The following is a 19907-nucleotide window of genomic DNA, read 5'->3' as shown; positions in this document are numbered from 1 at the left end:
AGACCGAAGCCTACGTCTAATTGTTTGTTGTCAAACCAGTGCTCCTCAACCCTGAGTGTGTGTGTGTGTCTGTTCACATAACTTGAGAACTACTCATACATCATGTAACTATCTATCTGTAAGTGTGTGTGTGTGTGTGTGTGTGTGTGTGTGTGTGTGTGTGTGTGTGTGTGTGTGTGTGTGTGTGCACGCGCACGTGTGTGTTGAGATTGTTTGGAATAGTGTGTGTGTGTGTCTGTTCACATAACTTGAGAACTACTCATACATCATATAACTATCTATCTGTAAGTGTGTGTGTGTGTGTGTGTGTGTGTGTGTGTGTGTGTGTGTGTGTGTGTGCGCACGCACGTCTGTGTGTTGAGATTGTTTGGAATACTGATAATAAAAGAAAAGAAGCTGCTGCTTGGGAATAAATCCGATTCCCTCCACCACACTGGCTTTACATTCACTCAGTGCTCAGTCTTTCTTTTAACGCAGGTAATTCATTCTACATACAACTGGGAAACTAGGACACAGACACATCCTATGTGTTGGCATCACCTTTGCGTCCTGGGTTGCCCGATATGCCTGGTACTCCTGGAGGTCCAGCATTGCCACTCGATCCAAGCGGCCCTGGGGCACCTTGGTCTCCTTTGGTTCCAACATCTCCTGGCATAGGCAATGCTGTCCCTTTATCACCCATGTCACCTCGTGGCCCTATACATCACCACACACACACACACACACACACACACACACACACACACACACACACACACACACACACACAGTAAGTTCCTATACCTCATAAAAATATAGTTTAGTATAGTATAGTAGCATCTCACATGTAGGCACATAAACACACATACCTGGTGGTCCATCTGATCCTGGGACACCATGTTCTCCACACTCTCCCGTTCTGAGTTCCTTACAATCCTCACCTTTTAGACCAGGCGCTCCACCAGGACCCGGGGGTCCTACAGGATGGACAGATATGGTGAGCAAAAAGAAGGAGGGGTGCAATAAAGCCATGGGAGACAGTGTCAGAATATATGCCAATGCCGGTTAAAGGTTGATGGTGAGGCCAACAGTTTATCCTTTAGATAGCTGTAGGTGGATATACACAGGAGAGGTGTTAAATTATTTGTGCGATAGGTAAGGGATTTTCCAAGCCATCACATCAAACATCAAAAATAAAATCAGCAAAAAATGCTTTGTGAGCATTTCTCTGAAGTTTTCAAGCAAGCAAACAGCAAGCTTTTGATGTGGGCATCCACACAAACAAATTCTTCAGTCAATAGTCGTTTTGTTCTTATGTTGCTGTGGCTGTTTATGATCCACTCAGCAACATAAGCAAACACACCCTTGATGAGGGCACCAACAAATACCAACAAATTCTTAGGTCATTCCCCTCCGTTGCTCTAGCCGTTTAAGATCCGATCAACAACACAACCAGCCATCACACGAGCCCTTGATCAAGAAACACATTCAGGTTGACATGACACCAAGTAGTCTGAGAGCGTCCCCAGCCATAGCCATTGGCTTGCCTTTTTAGCAGCCTCTGATAACTCTTTTACAGCTCCTGCCAGTGACCGTTCTCGAAAACCAAAATTCAACAGAAGTGACCGACTTTTGCTACAAAGCCCCTAGCACCTGGTCTCCACTGGTCTTGCGTGTACTGCGCCCACCACATTCCCTTACCTCTGCTACCAGTTCTGCATAGTTTAACTTCTTCTTTGCAAAGGCTTTCTCCATCACATCTTCGAAGGGAATAGCTAGCTCAATAAGTTAGCTCACACTCTGAACACAATGTCTGGTCTCTTAAGCAGCCACAACAATACACTCTGGAAATTGCATTTTCCTTTCAACGTCCACCAGGAGTTTCCAATCCAGTGCTTTGCCCCATTTTCCTGTATTGCTTGTATCTGTCCGATGGCTACTTCTCGCAGCGGCAAAATTATATTGTCCCGGTCATTCGCCGGCAAGTAGTTAACCTCAACTCTCTTGTTCTCAAGCAAACCCGCATGTGATTTTAGAACCTGATAATGTCTCCAGGTAAAGTGACCCTAGGTCCAGAAAGAATATGCTTTAAAGAGCCATGACCCATAAATAGCGTACAGCTTCTGTCTTCACGGAATAATCACTGACATAAAGAGATAAGTATATAACATAAATGTTTGTTTTTTCCTATGTAAAAGGGTGTGTGTGTACCGGTGAATCCATCCTGGCCTTTGGGGCCTTTGGGACCCTGTAATCGAGGCCCAGCGGGGCCTGGATTTCCTCTCTCTGCTTTATCCCCTTGGGCACCTGGAGGACCACGGTGGCCTGTAAACCCAGGCCCTGAGGAGATAAGAGGACACGCGCATGCGCACACACACACACACACACACACAAACATATATGCATAATGAGGACATTCCACAGAATTTGACATTTAAACAACATCGCATGCACACACTATACTAAGACATACATACACATACACTTACCTGGTGATCCAACCTCACCCTTAACCCCCTTCAGACCGTCCAGGCCATGCAGTCCCAGTGGCCCAGGAGGACCTGCAACAGACCCAGCGAGGTCCACACATCAGGACAGTGCAGGAGTGTGTGTAAGTGTCAGGTAAGTGAATATCTATTCCCTTTTCTGTAAAACATCTTCAGAGTGGGCATTGGAGTGTGTGTCTATTGAAATGAAATCAGGATTAATGAATTATCATACCGGATATGTAATCATCCCACCTCTTGTAACTTTCAGCTCAAGTGCTTTTAACACAATGTCTTATTCTCTACACCTGACTATCATATGCATTTGTCATGTATACTGACTAGGGTTGGGTATCGTTTGGGTTTTATCCGATACCGGTGCTAAATCGATACTTTTAAAACGGTGCCGGTGCCGAAACGGTGCCTGAACCGGTACTTTGTTTTTAAAATGTTTTAAATTAAAACATTTTTTGATTTAAGACAAATTTGAACATGAAATTGAACTGTTATATTCAATTTACTATCAATATCTCATTGCTCCTACGAATAATACATTTAAATGTTAAAACAGCTTGCCATGCATGCACACACAATGGTGAGCTCTGCTTGTAAGTTTACCCAGTGTAGGCAGTTTGCCATAATGTATGTTAAAACCGCTTGCCATAAAACTGCCAGGTCATGGACAATGGCATTTGCAAGCAAGCTAATCTAACAGGGACTCTATTTTCCAATTAATTCAGTGTGTTCCCAAATGCTTCAAGAAATGTCATGTCATAACCCATAACACGCAGTAGTTTTGAACATGTTAGGCTACATGTCGGTGTTGAAGTGTTTAGATTCCCAGCGCTAGCCTAGTAGGCATTTTAACAGCAACTATGGCTATGCGCTAACACCAGTCAGCTGAGTTAAATTAGCGATAACGTACGGAGATGGTTTCGTAGCTTCTTTGACAGCTCAGTGACATCAGGTATGTAACCTACACATTTATGTTTTTGCCAGCTAACTTTTAACATATTTATATCAATAATTATAATATTATTATTAATATAAATATGTTAAAATTATTTATATTATAATATTAATATAATGCCATTATGTTGTTTAACACACTGTGAAATAAAGTTTTCACCTTACAACTTTGCTGATAACATTTGAAATAAATGTCAGTTAGCGCATTAGCAAGGATATTGTGTAATGTATAGGCTAGCCTACTGTTGATGTTGTTTCAGCCTTTTGCTTGTGTGTAGTTAGGCCCACTGCTAGATTTTGACAGGAGCTCGCGATATAGCTTTAAATTAAGCTACTTGGGCTCACGCAAGCTGTCAAACACTGTCCACTCGCCTATGTGGTGCACCCCTCTGGTATATACATCCAGTGTTTATCCTATGTTAGCTAACTGTATCTGGATGTTTTGCTATCAGAGCAAGACGTTAGAGATGGCGCATGACATGCAGTGATGCCTCGTATAAAAAAAATAAATTAAAAAATGATATTTAAGCACCGAAATGAGGCACCGTAATCCACGTTGTTATTCGATGCAGTTACTACCGCTTGTGTCGGCACCGGTGTCATATTAGAACCGTGTTTCGGTGCCCAACCCTAATACTCACCTTACTGTCCTGGATTAACCCTAGACAGATGGATCAGGCCCTTGAGTCGTGGATCTGCTCGAGGTTTCTTCCTATATGTATCTCCAATTCTAGGGAGTTTTTCCCTCACCCCTGTTACCCATGGGCCTCTCTCTTTCTTTTCTTTTCTTCCTTTCTTTCCTTTTTTCTCTGATTGCCCACATTCTCTAAAGCACCATGATACATGTGTAATGTTTTGGTGCTCTATAAGCACAATAAATTGAATTGAATTGAATTGAATGACAAAGTAAGAAATATATAATATGATGGAAACTAAGAATGAATGTGTTTGTCCAGATACAGCATTGTCATGCATGTTATTCATATATTAACATAAACTGGATGGGATGATTGGAAATTCATTTGAAATATTTCAAACACACCGCTGAAATGAAATACTTACAAACATCTTCACTCGATGGGGGACCATACAAGCCAGGTACGAGCCACTTTTGCTCTCATGTTCAAGACAGAGGCTAATGTGTGTGTGTGTGTGTGTGTGTGTGTGTGTGTGTGTGTGTATGTTTGTGTGTTGTGTGTCTGCATGTGTGTGTATATGTGTACTACCTTGGAGTCCTTTGAGTCCAGGTCTGCCTTCACCCCCAGGCAGTCCAACCTCGCCCATTGGACCCTCTGTGCCAGGCTTACCTGCTATGCCTGGAGGACCTGTTACACCTGCAGGACAATGAAAAGATCAGTATGTTTGTGTGTGTGTGTGTGTGTGTAGTAATGTGTCCAAACGGATGGTGAGACTCAGGCAATGATACTCAAGTTGACGTAATTCTTTTTTAAAAATTATTATTAAGCTACCGGCAGGTTTAGGCAGCAAACAAAACAGAAAACATTAAACAAAAACTCTGATCAAAACGAAAAACAAACATGGGACAATGCCCGCAATATGTTATGCCATTGGTCCCCACCAAACCACAGATAATAAATCAGAATCAGATAATCGGCCCGTATATAATGTCCAGTTTTTAACCCAAACTCCGGTCCCATTGTTCTACCACTGGCGGGAATGCACTAGGCCCAGTGACAGACGCGGTGCGCTCTGTCACAGTGTGTGTGTGTGTGTGCACGTGTGTCAACATGCGTATACACAATACATGCATTGTATGAAACAGAGATATTCCTCTACCTGGAAATCCTGGTACACCTGCATATCCGCGGGCTCCTGGCTCGCCTTTAGTTCCATTGTTGCCAGCGCAACCTCGATCACCCACCTCACCTGGGTCACCTGGGGGTCCTACAAAAGCCAGCAATGTTAGTGTCCACAGGCTTGTCCTTTACTACTGAGTGCTACACTGTCAGCATGCACCCCCTTCCACTGAGTAGTGCATTCTAATCTGTCTAAGTGGTGAAAACCTAGTGTCAAGTCTGACATGAACGTAGACATAAGACTGTAGTGTTTACATAAGTTCTCCACAAATGGCTCCACAGATGCTTCACTACTTCCCTTCATGAACACAGAAATGTGAGGACTTACCTGGTGGTGAGTTGTAACCTGTTGGGCCTTTGTCCCCTGGAGATCCTGGAGAACTAATAGAATCACCCGGATCACCTGACATGATGACAGAGTTAGTGTGTGTGTGTGTGTGTGAGAGAGAGTCGAAAAGAGTAATTATTAGGCTTTATTACACGGCTCTTCAGAGTGCTGCAGAAAGTTCCATTCACATGAATGGGCCTTCCCAACGTTCAGAGGTCTGTTAAATCTATATAATAACCGCTGCAAAGTATATAATGACCGCTGTCAATGGCAACGGGTTTTGTGCTTTTGATTCACGTCTTTCAAATCATTCCGCAAGAACTATGTTTGCCTTATTGCAATGGAATTTCATTGAAAGTGAAAGTCAGCTAGTAAGACGTTACCACGCAACACCTGAAACTGGCAAGTTCTGTCTGTGTGGCAAACTATTTATTTTGTCAGCGGAAGCCACAAAATGGTAGCCAAGTCATTTTTAAAGATTCTATTCTCGTTTTGGGTAGGTAGCCGTATAATAAGCGTCGGGGTTCTGTTCGTTATTTTCCGATAATTACCGGTGGACAATACATTATTCCTTACATAATACACTGTCTATCAGATACAGAGTGATTGAGGTGGTCTTACAGGTCAAGAGACAGACAGAAGGAAGGGACAGACAGATTCTCAAACATCCCTACCTTTTTGACCTTCTTCTCCATCACGGCCTCGTTGTCCTACAGAACCCTCATTTCCAAGCGCTCCCTGTAAGGACAACAGTTTAGCAAGTTCACACTGACCTACTAAGAATTAAACCTAAATAAAAGAAGAAGTTATAAACCAACTATTTACTTTAAACAATGTGACACATCAATGACTTAACTGACCTCATACATCACAATATCTCTCTTCTTCAAAAGCTCTACAGCAACAGACTGTCTTATGCATTTACACAAATCAAAACCTGAGGCAGGGCATGATTAAGGGTTGTATCAGCGTTGATGTTCAAACAAAACAGAGAGCTAGCTCGCTACTCCCTCCCCCTCCCTCCCGTTCAATTAAAACTCTCCTAAACGTGCATCTCGTTGGTTATTGGTTGAAACACTTTATTTTGCCTTTGAGTGGGTTGTACAGATCTCGGAGCCTAGGCTGCCTACAGATACACGTTTTTTTGACGGCCTGCTTATGGGGCAGACAGCTAGCGGATTGTTAGGAAAGATTAGACGAATGTGATCATTTATGTTTGGGCCTTTTTTGGACCTGAAATCGCTGATACAACCTTTAACCTAACTACTCAGTCCTGCTGCTGATATGCATAGCTGTGTTCTGCCTTCTCACCACTTCCCCTTCTCTTCCTGGCTCCCCGTTGTTGCCCGGAAACCCGAGTCCCCCCTGTAGGCCTGGTGCTCCAGTTGCTCCATCCCTTCCCCTGCGTCCCTGCTGGCCGGTGGGGCCAGCGAATCCCTCTTGGCCAGGATAGCCCAGGAGGCCCTGTTTGCCAGGCAAGCCCTTGTCACCTGAGAGAGGATAGGTAAGTGGTGAGACTAGTCTTGCATGAAACCTTTTTAGGACCCATTACAAGAGCAATCGACTGTTCAGTTGTGATTATAGGCCTACTTTTATAAAGGCAAGGACTGAGGCAAGGAAAGGCAAGGACTACTGTGACAATAGTACCTACCATCTCAGTGTGCTTCCTCCTTAGCTCCACATGAGCGTACTCTATCTTCAATTGACATACTCAGATTAAGTTTTTATTGTGGATGGTGATCTTGATACCCACAAAGGCTTGTCAATGTTTTTGGCTTATCCCTTAAAGGTTGGGTAGAAGATTCATTTTTTCTATATTACCTGAAATCCCTTTTACATGCAAATAGCAACCAATCAATTAAATGCTCTGACATCCAAATCGTTTGAGGTTGAGAGTGAATGAATGAATGAATGAGCCAATTACACTGGGGGATGATTAGGAGGCCAGATTGAATGAGTTGGGAATTTAGCCAGAACATTGGGCTGTATTATTTCCATACTGTATGGACCCTTTCAAGAGAGTTCCATTATCAGCATCATAGTTGGCCCCACAAGACTTCCTTTTTAACATTCCATATGTTATCTTAATGCAGAGGAAGTAGATTGGGGCCCAAATAGAACGTTCAAGCATTGTTTTTGTTTACCTTGTTGAAAGGGTCCATTGGGTTAGACTTGGTGCTAGACATGCTGGAAGTCATAGGCTTTAAATCTTCTGTATGGCGATTGCGAATATGAAATTATAGCCAACGATGAACACTTAGTTGAAGTCTGACTTACCTGATCTGGTGTTTTTTTCCCCCAAATGTATTTTTCCATTTTAATTCTAGTATTTGTCATGAAGTGTTGTGCTGTGCAATCGTTTAGAAAAACAACATTAGTTTGAAACACCAGTGTGTTTCCATGTAGCCAGCCCTGGATGAGCTAGTTTTTGCCTTCCACGTTCCACAGCCAGGTTATGCTCTGTACATTTTGTACTCATGGTTAAGGGCAAAATAGTATTTGAGTTTAAGTTGGGTTCTGGTGACTTGATTCCAATATGTAATATATTTTCCTTCTCAGTGTATTATCATTTTATTAGGGTGGACTTTCTCTGGATTTCTTTAGTTGTATACTCTCAAAAATCTATCTTTTTTTGACTGTGCTTTCCAGAAGCTACTAGTCTACATTTAATACTTCATTTGATATGGGTATTGTAAACTACTTCCTCCATGTCTTCTTTTGCCCTACGATGTATCTAATGCAGCTGTATTCTTTGTTTTGTAAAGCATTGAGAACAACTCATTCATATACAGTATGTTTCCAAACAAAAAAACTGTCTCACCCCACCCTCAGCTCAGGACCCAACGTACCTCGAGGTCCTGTGAATCCAGGAGCACCTGGAAGTCCAGGGAATCCGGGCCAGCCTTTGATGGGGATGAAAGTGGTTTTTCCTGGCTCACCAGCTATGCCTTTGTCACCTGCAGAAACGCCATATAACACCTCTCATTCTGAGCCCAGCTTTCCAACAGTTTGTAACCTGCCTGGCTAAACAATGTTCTTATAACACAGCATTCATTCCCGTCTAAATTCATCTCTTTATTTAAGAGTGGCACCTTTTGATTAGCTGTACAGTACGTCATATTTGTTATGTATTTGGTCATTTTGCCAGGCAGACTAGTGTGGCTGAGTGTGTGAATGCTGGACCTCTCTCTCCTGGCACTCCGTTGGGTCCTGGGAACCCTGGCCGACCATCGGAGCCCCGCTCTCCCTTCCTTCCTGCAAGTCCTGTAGCACCAGGTGGTCCAGTATCCCCTGGCAACCCCTTCCAACCGGCTGGTCCTTTTGGACCTGCAATGCAACATGACAAATTGTTATCACTGTCATATGATCTAAAGAGACACACTGCCATCATGTACCGGTACAAACACTTTCCATGGTACTTCGAAAGTCATACTGTCATAGTCATAGAGTCATACCCACTACTGTACATACAGTACTCTCTATTGTACAAACATTTTCAACTTTCTTTCTAAAAACAGGGCATTTGAGAGAAAGTTTTTGTTAGTAGCAGGTGAACATCTCTGGGCCTCCATTACTCACCTTTCGGTCCCAAGGATCCTGGCTGTCCATTTTCTCCATTTAGCCCCTGTTCCCCCCGGGAACCTGGGAAGCCTGGTGCTCCTGGGTTTCCGGGCTTCCCTGGAGGCCCAGGCTGTCCCTCGCCAGGGGGACCTGGCAGGCCCTTCATACCTGGCTCCCCTTTCTTACCTGTAAAACACAAAAAAGAAACAAAAACAGAACACACACACACACACACACACACACACACAAAGAGTCATACAGAGACACACACAGATTGTCAGATAGGTGTACTCATAGAGAGACACACACTTTCTCCCATGTGCGTAAGGGTGCGTAAGTCAAAAAAAGCGTGTAACTATGCTCATTTCAGCCTCCGCAAATTCTCCCCTCTGTAATTTATGCGCGATAGAGGGAGTTAGGCGTTTTGGGAGGAGCAACCCCAAAATCTGGGCGTTTCTTATACAACTCACATTCTGCCACTGACTTAAGCACCTTTCCAGCGTCATACCCTGGCATATTTCCCATCATTCATTGAATGAAAGTGCACGCACATCTGCAAAAAATGAAACAGGTAGCCTATAAGGCTGAGCCAACATATGAAAAAAATAAAGAGATACCCACACACTGTTATATAAGCCCCCAGAGTGTTTCCTTCAATTTCCCGTTTTTTTTTCCGCCATTACCTTATCCATGAGACTACATTGTTAAATAGTAAAAAGCCTGATATAATCACCCACTTTGGATATTGGAGCTTACCGACTGTGCATCTTCAGTTTTAACGTGACGTCATAATCCCATAGCCTATTCATTCGAATCTGTCCATTTCTTTCCAACTTGACCGAAGTCATCCACACATTTGCACAGACGTCTGCATTATTGTCGAGCAGCATAGTTTATATTCTCCTGTCTCTTGATTCGTTTGTAATGGAGGTTGGCATTGTTATGCCAGTCTCTCTACTGTATTCGAAGCTGCAGGTGTCAGTCTACAGAATCGTTAGCATAGATAAATTGATATTATGAGAAGCAGCTGTCATTGAAACATTCTTTCTCTACACTGAGTTTTTAAATTATGAATCTACACACCTCAAGCATGTCGTCTTGACTCTTTATAAACTAACCTCAAAGCAAAAGTGAAATTTCGTGAAGTCAATTCTTTGATAGGCTATGTGATGACACACCATTTTACTGTAGGCCGTTCTCTATTCAATTCACCATGTTATGTTTTCAAAATCAATGACTGGTTTGTGTTCGTTCTGGATTTAAATGGCATTCAGAGGGTCAATGAGAAAGTCCACATTCCACGTTTTCATATCAACCTAAATTAATGAGGTGTTGGATCAGTCTGGTTCTATTCTATATCTAAGGCCGCCTTGATTTCGAACTTGCGCGCTGTGGGTGTGACAGAAGCGGGAAAGGGAGAATATGCCAAACTGAAAAGTACGTAACTGATGCGTGTAAAAAAAAACGTGCGATTTACACACAAATGGGAGAATTCGCCCCTTACTGCATATTAACATAATAATAATATATGGAAATTAAGTCAGCTTGATGAGAACAAAATGCTAACCTATCATGTACAGGTACACAACAGGACTGAAAAAGGGAAAGTGATTCAGAGGAATAATCTATGGACAGGTTTACTAAAGTGCATGAAAGACAGTCAAGCACAGACATGTTCATCTATGTACAACCTCTCGACTAACAGGGAGGCTACACTGGTCGAGCAACTGAAGCGCTCCGCATAGCTGCCGTTATAATCAATAGAAATGGCTACACCAGACATGATAGCAGCGCATACCTTCGAACAAATAAGACCAGTTGAACTATTTTTACACTCCGTGAATGGAGCACTTTAGTTACGTGCCTTGTGTAGGCCGGGCCTAACAGAAAGGTAGTCTAGCTGGACGCACCTGCCTGCCCATCATTGCCCTTGCACCCTGGTGGACCATGTGGGCCATTTGGACCGTTCGGACACGAGAGAGGGCTGTCTCCTTTTGGCCCATCTCTGCCTCTGTAGCCGTAAGCCCCTGCCCGCCCTTTGCCTCCTGGTACTCCATTCCTTCCAGGCAAACCTATAGAAAACAACCCCAGGAGAAAAAAGCTGAAGCAATACCTCCAAACACCCAGTAAAGAAAAACCAAGACACAGAAAAGCCTGCATGGTTGCAAAGAAAAACTACAGTGGTTTCAGTGTCATATCACAGATGCTACAGAACAGAACAGAACAGCACAGCACACACACACATCTTGCATTAGCACCATCTAAACAGCTAAGTGAAAATATGGATCAAGGGGGAAACCCATTGCCAGTAGAGAGATCATGATGGTCATACCCGGTGCACCCGGTGCGCCTGTTGGTCCGCGTAGGCCCATGGCTCCAGGAAAGCCCGGACGTCCACTATCCCCGATCAGACCCGGATACCCAGAAGTGGAGGGCCCGTTGGGTCCCTTGAGTCCGGAGGGACCATCGCTGCCGGGCGGGCCTGGGGGGCCATCGATGCTGGGCCCCTCTGGACCCCGTTGGCCTGGATCTCCACTAAACCCGGGAGGACCTGATGTGTGGACACATTGTTGAGAGTGTATGAGCATGAGACAGTGGTGTTTCTGTGTGTGTGTGTGTGTGTGTGTGTGTGTGTGTGTGTGTGTGTCCATGCATGTGTGTGCATGCGTGTGTGTTTGTCTGTTTGTACTGATGTTAAACCATAAACCAGGTTTCCCAGGACCTTCTCTCTCTTATTAATTAATTATGCTCTCTTTCATATGCATGTATGTGCATGCTTTGTGTGTGTGTGTGTGTGTATGTGTGTGTATGCATGCGTTTGTGTGTGTGTGTGTGTATGCATGCGTTTGTGTGTGTGTGTGTGTGTGTGTGTGTACCCAGGCTTCCTCGTGGTCCTGGTTGTCCTAGTTCTCCCCTCTCTCCTTTGGGGCCGTTGTACCCTGGAGGTCCTCTGATCCCACTGGGGCCTTGAAGCCCTCGGGGACCTGTAATAGAGAGAATAAGAGAAGGAGTGAATGAATGTAGGGAGGAAAAGAATGAAAAAGGGACACAGACTACAAAAAGGACAACAGCATAGAATATATAATGCAACTGTGGAATGAAAGCTTTACTGTAATTCTGAAACAGTACAGCTGGAGTGGCTAGGACACAACACTGTTTCAACTTTTTTCTTTTATTCAAAACATTATAGAACTTCACAGCATTCAACAGCTCAGTAACGTGGCTCAATGAGTACATTACGTCCACCATAACTCAGTACAATACACTCACACGCACATACACACACACACACAAACCTGGTGAACCACGTTCTCCTTTGTCCCCAGGTGGTCCTGGGTTCTTTTGAGGGCAGGGGAAGGTGTCACCTGCAGGAGAGATAAACAGGAAGCAGAATTATTCATGAGCTCTGATCTATTTCTTGTATAGTTAATGGAAGAGAGAGAAAAAACAGATATGGCCATTTCTGGGATCTCAATGGTGGTATACTATTTGTGACCCCATTTTGTCTGTGTATGATAGAACAGCGGCTATTTCCACCAGACTGCATGGCTTTGAGGGGTGGGAACAGTGGGAAAGCCTCCATTAATGAACAATAATACGCATGATCCGACTGAATCAATAACACTACATTCTTGAAGGTAGCCAAAATGGCATCAGCTAGGGATCAATTCTGCTTATATATCTCCAGCCTGAATGCTATAAGGGGTCAATATATTTCCTTCATGGTGTCATGGTGTGTGTGTGTGTGTGTGTGTGTGTGTGTATGTGTGTGTGTGTGTTTGTGTGTATGTATGTGTGTGTGTGTGATTGATGGTCTGATGTGTGGTCTTTTCTCCACACCTTACCTGGATTTCCTTTTGGCCCTGGCAGTCCGACTGGTCCTGGAGAGCCATCATCCCCTGCAAAGCCCCGCAGCCCTGGAGCGCCAAGCACACTTGCCCCTGGGGGGCCATCTGGGCCCCTGAGGCCCTTTGCACCAAAGTATCCAGGATACCCTGCATCCCCTTTATCCCCGGGGTAACTTTCTCCCTGAGGGGGGCAACAGATTGATTATTGCAGTCTCTAACTGGACACATACTGAACCAATCCCAGTCTGGCTATTCTAACACTCCCTCTCCCAATGTGTTTTTGTGTGTGTGTGTGTGTGTGTGTGTGTGTCTGTGTTTGTGTTTGTCTGTATGTGTGTGTGTGTGTGTGTGTGTGTGTGTGTGTGTGTGTTTGTCTCTGTGTGTGTGTGCACATGTGTGTGTGTTTGTCTGTGTGTGTGTGTGTGTGTGTCTTGTCTCACTTACCTTAGGCCCCGGTGGTCCAGGCTGTCCATCACTGCCTCCGATTCCCAGCCTGCCTGGTAATCCTCGGCGGCCTACAGACCCTCTTGGCCCAGACTCACCTTTTTCACCTTCTAAACCAGTACAGTAATCAGTAGACCACTTGTCAGAGACCACTCGTCAGAGTGAAGATAATGCATTGCATGGGCATATTTGTGAGTGAGCATTCAAAACAAATCATGGATTATATCATTTGATGGCGATTCATTGGGTTCATTGGGGGGGATTTTCCCATGTGCGTAAGGGTGCGTAATGCTGCGTAAGTAAAAAAAAAGCGCATACCTATGCACATTACACTCTGCGTAAATTCTCCCCTTTGCTTCAATTTGTTATTTACGTAGGAGTTACGCGTTTTGGGAGGAGCAACACCAAAACCTGGGTGTTTCTTATGTATACAACTGTTGCGTGCATTCTGCCATGGCTTAAGCACCTTTCCAACTACGCACTCCGGAGGGCTGTATTAAGGTCGAGCGCCACTACAAGGTGAAACAGCATATTGCTCTATGTCGGCAGCAGCCCTATTTCTAAATACATAAAAATACACATGTTACACAGAACGATACAAATTAACATTACAGTATCAATTTTGGTGCTTAATATGCTGATAAAGCTTCATGTTTTCCCCCATTACAGTGTTACACGGTGCCATATTTCCCAACATTACCTTATCCATGAGACTACATTGTTAAATAGTGAAAATCCCGTTATAATCACCCACTTTGGATATTGGAGCTTACCGACTGTGCATCTTCAGTTTTAACTTGACGTGAAGTCATAATTCCATAGCCTATTTCATTCGAATCTGTCCATTTCTTTCCAACTTGACCAAAGTCATCCATACATTTGCACGTCTGCACTACTGTCGAACAGCATAGTTTATATTCGCCTCTCTCTTGATTTGTTTTAATAGAAGCTGGTATTGTAATGCCAGTCTCGCTACTGTATTCGAAACTGCAGGTTTTAGTCTACAGCTTCGTTAGTATAGATAAATTGATATTATTAGAAGCAACTGCCATTGAAACTTTCATTCTCAACAGTGAATTTTTAAATTATGGATTTACACACCTCAAGGATGTCGTGACTTGACTTGTTTATAAACAAACCTCAAAGCAAAAGTGAAATTTCTATGTGATGACACACCATTTTACCTTTGCCTTTGCTATTCAGTGCTTACGTTTTCAAAATCAAAGACTGCTTGTGTTCTTCCTGGATTTAAATGGAATTCAGAGGGTCAATGACAAAGTCCACGTTCCAAGTTTTCATATCAACCTAAATTAACGAGGTGGTGGATCAGTCTGGTTCTTTTTTAAATAAATCACACCTCTTTCACAAGGCCGCCTTTATTTTGAACTTGCGCACTGTGGGTGTGACAGAAGCGGGAATGAGAGAATACGCGTAACACAAAAAAAGTGGGTAAAAAAAAGCATGATTTACGTGCGAATGGGAGAATCCCCCCATAGTGCATTACATTAGAATTTTGTGTTTGTTTTCATGTTCTTGTGCTTGTGCTTATGCTTGTGTGTGTGCGTGAGTGTGGGTGTGCGTGAAAATCAGACAAATCAGAAAATCACATTCATGATGCCCTAGATATCCACAAATATGAATATGATACATGTTGTGCGTGAATAAGATGTGTAGTGTACATTGAATGTATTCACAGAAAGGTATGTTGTTGAATAACATAAAATGATAAATGTTTGAAAGGTTTGTACAGGTCAGTTTACCTGGCCCGTTGACGAAGACTGTTTCACCTTTCTGACCCTTTTCTCCTATCGGACCTTCAGATCCAGGAAAGCCCTGGAATAACACAGAGAGTAAATGGATACTTGCACATTGATACTTGTGGAATGCATTCCAGGCCAGCTCTTTCTTTCCTGCTTTCTCTCAAGAACTGGGATTGTTGATGCTGAGGCTCCATACAACAAGGTGAGCTATTAATTCCGTTGATTTTTCACATAGATCTCTGTTTCTCGAGGTCACGAGTACTGTTGGAATGGAATAAAACGAAAAACAATCGGTGTACTCAGTGACCTCGTGAAAAATCGCCGGAATTTTTTTCTTTTAAAGGTGCCCTGCCACACAAAACCGTTTTTACTTGTATTTTTTCAAATATGTTAGGTCCATATGTGGACATGTTTGTGTTAGGTTGTGAATGTGAAAATGAACTGCTACCTCTTCTGTCAGCTCTAGCCACTGAAAAGTAATAAGCGGAGAAATCAGGGCAATTACAAAAGCTGGTCAATCTGACGTGGTATTGACTAAGCTCATTATTCATGAGCTCGCTCAGTTGAGACCGCGCTCACAGAATTCGTCTAGCTCAGTGACAGTTTTCGTATAAGGATGGTTGAACGTCAACCTGCTTATGCGCTATGCACAAATAGAACTTCAACAATGCACATGCTGCCCAAGAACCCAGAGTTGAGGATCAAATGGCTTCCTCATAAATACCCTTTAATTCAACTGTTCTCCTTGACTTCAGGAGCCCCTGGACATCCAACATTTGCGTGTTCCCTCCTTGACTGCTTAGTTCCTCAGTGCTGAACACTAGCTGCATGGTGCCCTCTCCTCTAGTCTATCCAAGCATGCTAGGCTCTCCTTATACTGAAAGGGGATACTGATGTTGGTCTCTGGTGCTACTGTTGTGTCATGTTGAGGCATGTTGAGGTCAATGCAGGGCCCCTGTACTCCTAACATCAACCTGACACTGTTTCCTTCCTTGGACGGCTTCCTCAAAGCTTTCAGTGCAGTTTCCATCCTCCATCCACATAAGCAAGTGTGAAGTGTTCCCTTCTGCTCTGATCATACCCATGTACAGCACATGACCTGTGTCTCAAAGGATATGTTCAAAATAAAGAGAGAGAAATCTGCTTCATGCTGACTTCATCTTATATGATCAGTTCCATTCCACCTTCATGCATGTGCACATGTCTCTAAGAACTCTCCTCACAGCTATGATAGCCGGTGGTGATTGGTGATTGGTGCTGGTTGCAGCAGGCTTGAGTACTCACAACTGGACCGACCGCACCCGGACGGCCTGGGAACCCGGGATCGCCACTGAGTCCTGAGGCTCCTGGGTTACCCAGAGCGCCTCTCGGCCCCTGAGAACCTCTGTCTCCGGGGGGACCAGGAAAAGGTTCGTTTGGACATTGACAGTCACCGAAACTACCTGTCCACACAAATACAGTCACACAGAAATACATTAAGAAAGGTACACACAGACAAACACAGATACAGGCACACAGAGATAAAATAGTTCACTAGTTCGCCTATTGGATTGTTTAGGCTGAGTGCAGAGAATAGTTTGGCTGGGTAGCTGGCCATGGTCCTGGGATGCCATTAGCGGAAATCACATGCGCGTGCCATGATGTACGCTAACAACTCTTATGGATATACCACAGATATGGTAATTTAGAGCTTAGAGCTGATAATGAGGAGTGAAATGGAGGAGCAGGAGAGGATGTGGGAAGCTTTGCAACTCCAGTGTGACGTAATGGGCAGTATGGAGGGTTTTATTCCCCACGAACGGAAGTGAGTGATGGCTGTCAGTCAACCCTATGGGCTCCTCCCAAACTTTGTTTAGAAAACATCATTTAAATATGTTATGCAGTGATAATAATAATAATAATAATATGTTTCTTTTATATAGCGCCTTTCTCAAACCCAAGGTCGCTTTATATAGTAGGAAGGCGAGGAAACACAATAACATACAAACAAAACAATGCAACAAAGACAAGTTATCTGTATGGAGCTATGTGTTGGGTGTGGAGAAGTGATAATTAAACAGAAAGGTCTTGAGATGTGCTTTGAAGAAAGATAGATGAGATAACCATATTACCATAAACATATTTACACAATGAATCAGTTTTCAGCTCGACAGCTTGGCTGCATGCAGATACCTGTGATTCCTTTATCGCCTCTGTTGCCCGGTGCACCTTGGTCTCCTTTCTCTCCTTCGGCTCCAGGATCTCCAGGCAGACAGTCCTTTCCTACAGAACATACACACACGCTGTTATACATGTCACCCTCATCTACTAATGTAATTACTAATCAGGTGCTCTAATTGTGGTTCCGTGTTACAGCAAGTATGCTTTGTCTTAAATTTCAGTTTCTCTGCACATGCACAGATCATTCATCGCAAACTGTTTTAGAATATGTCTACAGTACACAGCATGCAGGTATGCATGCATAAAACTGTGTGGCTACTGTTTCAGCTGAAGAGTTGTGATTTGGTATGGCTTCGGGGTTTGAGGATGAGGCTCACCGCAAACTAGTTCAGAGGCACATACAGCAACAAAGATCATGAGTCACGCGTTGATGATCTCATGTCGGGGAGGACACACAGTGATGACGTCACACCAACATGCAGATCAGACACAATATGGGTCAGCACAAAGGACAAACCAAAGGGTAAACAACAACCAGACATTAAACACCAAACAACAAGGAGGGAGAGATTGTCAAGGAGGGTTGTGAAAACAACACAACTTGCATTGTTTTTTAACACATCTCTGTGTCCAGACAGAACATTCATTTTAAGAGTGTACATATGTCAATGTTTGCACATAGCAAAGTAGCCAAATTTGCGCAAGCAGCATGTTTTTACATGTTTGGTATGACATCAAACATGACAATATTAAAAGGGGGCAGTGATGTAACAGAACCCATGAGAAAGGTATGAAGATTACCAAAGTAGCTTTCCAGAAAATAAAAACAATGTTTTCAATTGTTTTCATTCATCAATGTTCAAAAGAAATTCACTAGAATTTCAGAAAAAAAGTTCAGCATTTAGAACAAACTGAGGCCAAATAATGTCACACATCCAACATACAATTAGGAACAGGGACAGAAAAAGACCACAACCCTTTACCTAATGACAACTGCACGAAAACACAGGGTTAACTCAGTTAGGACATAACTGAGGAAAAGGTGATTTAAAATCCTGAATCAATCAGCATTCTTCATAGTTTATTTTCAAATTATTATTATTTTTTTTTTACAAAAATAAATTAATATTATTATATGCATCAAATCATGCACCAATGTTTGTGCAATATTTGGTGCAAAAGCAACAACAAAAAATGTAATAATTAAGTACTTAATTGTAACATTTCAACCACATATCTATTATTGAGAGGTAAGGGGGCAGAAGGGAGGTTGGTCCTCATCATCTCCATACCATCAGGGCCAGGGGGTCCGGGTGAGCCTCTAGCACCAGGTGGCCCTTTTTTCCCTGGTTCTCCAGGCACAACATAGTCTGGTGCACCACCCCGATCCCCCTTCTCTCCGAGGGGGCCTGGTAGACCCACGAAACCTGGCTCTCCAGTAGGACCTGACACACACACACACACACACACACGCCACACCACACCACACAGAGTAAAAAGAAAGAGTGATTAACAGAGAGACATACTGTAACAATAGACATGTAAAGAGAGAGATAAATAAAACAGAGACAGAGAGAACAACAGCAACAGAGACAGAGAAATAGAAAGACTAGACAAAATAAGAGATAGATAAAAATGATTAAAAACAAAACCCTCTGTCACACCAAGAACAAAAGGGTCAGTATTATCCATGTATAATAGACTTCTCTTACCTGGGATTGAGACCCCACGCTCTCCTGGGGGTCCGTGCATCCCCATGTCCCCAGGGTCCCCTGATGGCCCAGGGAGACCGGGATCCCCAGGATCCCCTGTCATTCCTGATAAAACACACACACACACACACACACACAAAAACCAGACACACACACACACAACAACAAACCCAGATCCATGTGTATGAGCACAAGAAAAAAGGAACACATATTTACATATGATCACCCTAATCATTATGTGCAATTGATTCATTGAGCGTGTGTGTGCGTGTTACCTCTGTAGTCTTCTTGACTGTAAAAAGTCTGACCCTTGAACCCAATGTCTCCACTGTAGCCCTGTAAGACAATGGCACTTGACCTTCCCTTCATGATTGGACATAATGTATTTGTTCATTGTAACTGTTTAGCACAGAATTCATTTTTATTCAATCCATTTACTGTAGTCTTTTCACAGTTTTTTCTGATACCAGAAAAATGAGAAAGATATGGTACAGATATAGCACAAATGAAGGCTGAAACTCCTTATTTTGAGAACTACAGTATGTTTTGCATTTTGTTGTCCAGTGTAATGATTGATTGAAATGACACAGTGATTTGACTACAAGATGAGTCTGAAGGTAAAATCAGGGATTAAAGTGAAAAAATAAAATCGTTTGACTGAACTTTTTTCAGGCCATAAGTCATACGTTGTTCATATCTACCTATAGAGATAGCACCCCTTTTGCGGTCGCGACCTATTGGTTTTTAATGTACAAAAAGATGCAAACAGCAATGTAAAGCACCAAATAAACACCAAAACGAGGCTACAGGGTACTCTTAAGTTACTATAATAGTATAACTATA

General features: G+C 43.2%; 1 protein-coding gene across 4 annotated transcripts in view; it reads right to left on the bottom strand.

Annotated features, from left to right (window-relative positions):
• Window positions 1-19907, bottom strand: part of col4a4 (collagen, type IV, alpha 4) — a 71058-nt gene that overhangs the window by 6191 nt on the left and 44960 nt on the right. For 3 of the 4 annotated variants that reach the window (XM_048265205.1, XM_048265204.1, XM_048265207.1), the window contains exons 18-42: window positions 19340-19400; window positions 19065-19169; window positions 18645-18797; window positions 17730-17735; window positions 17365-17454; window positions 16477-16634; window positions 15193-15265; window positions 13433-13542; window positions 12986-13169; window positions 12437-12505; window positions 12017-12124; window positions 11473-11691; window positions 11051-11212; window positions 9159-9326; window positions 8763-8906; window positions 8429-8536; window positions 6891-7069; window positions 6254-6317; window positions 5580-5654; window positions 5232-5339; window positions 4661-4768; window positions 2469-2540; window positions 2191-2319; window positions 849-956; window positions 541-696 (exon numbers count right to left, since the gene is read on the bottom strand). In XM_048265205.1, the coding sequence (XP_048121162.1) occupies window positions 541-696; window positions 849-956; window positions 2191-2319; window positions 2469-2540; window positions 4661-4768; window positions 5232-5339; window positions 5580-5654; window positions 6254-6317; window positions 6891-7069; window positions 8429-8536; window positions 8763-8906; window positions 9159-9326; window positions 11051-11212; window positions 11473-11691; window positions 12017-12124; window positions 12437-12505; window positions 12986-13169; window positions 13433-13542; window positions 15193-15265; window positions 16477-16634; window positions 17365-17454; window positions 17730-17735; window positions 18645-18797; window positions 19065-19169; window positions 19340-19400 (2917 nt within the window). The remainder of the gene's footprint in view (window positions 1-540; window positions 697-848; window positions 957-2190; window positions 2320-2468; window positions 2541-4660; window positions 4769-5231; window positions 5340-5579; window positions 5655-6253; window positions 6318-6890; window positions 7070-8428; window positions 8537-8762; window positions 8907-9158; window positions 9327-11050; window positions 11213-11472; window positions 11692-12016; window positions 12125-12436; window positions 12506-12985; window positions 13170-13432; window positions 13543-15192; window positions 15266-16476; window positions 16635-17364; window positions 17455-17729; window positions 17736-18644; window positions 18798-19064; window positions 19170-19339; window positions 19401-19907) is intronic. The other variant, XM_048265206.1, reaches the window with a different exon arrangement.

The sequence above is a fragment of the Alosa alosa genome, chromosome 15 (assembly GCF_017589495.1).
Source record: "Alosa alosa isolate M-15738 ecotype Scorff River chromosome 15, AALO_Geno_1.1, whole genome shotgun sequence".
Lineage (NCBI taxonomy): Eukaryota > Metazoa > Chordata > Actinopteri > Clupeiformes > Clupeidae > Alosa > Alosa alosa.
Note: the sequence above shows the minus strand (reverse complement) of the source record. Positions and strands in the feature narration are given on the sequence as shown.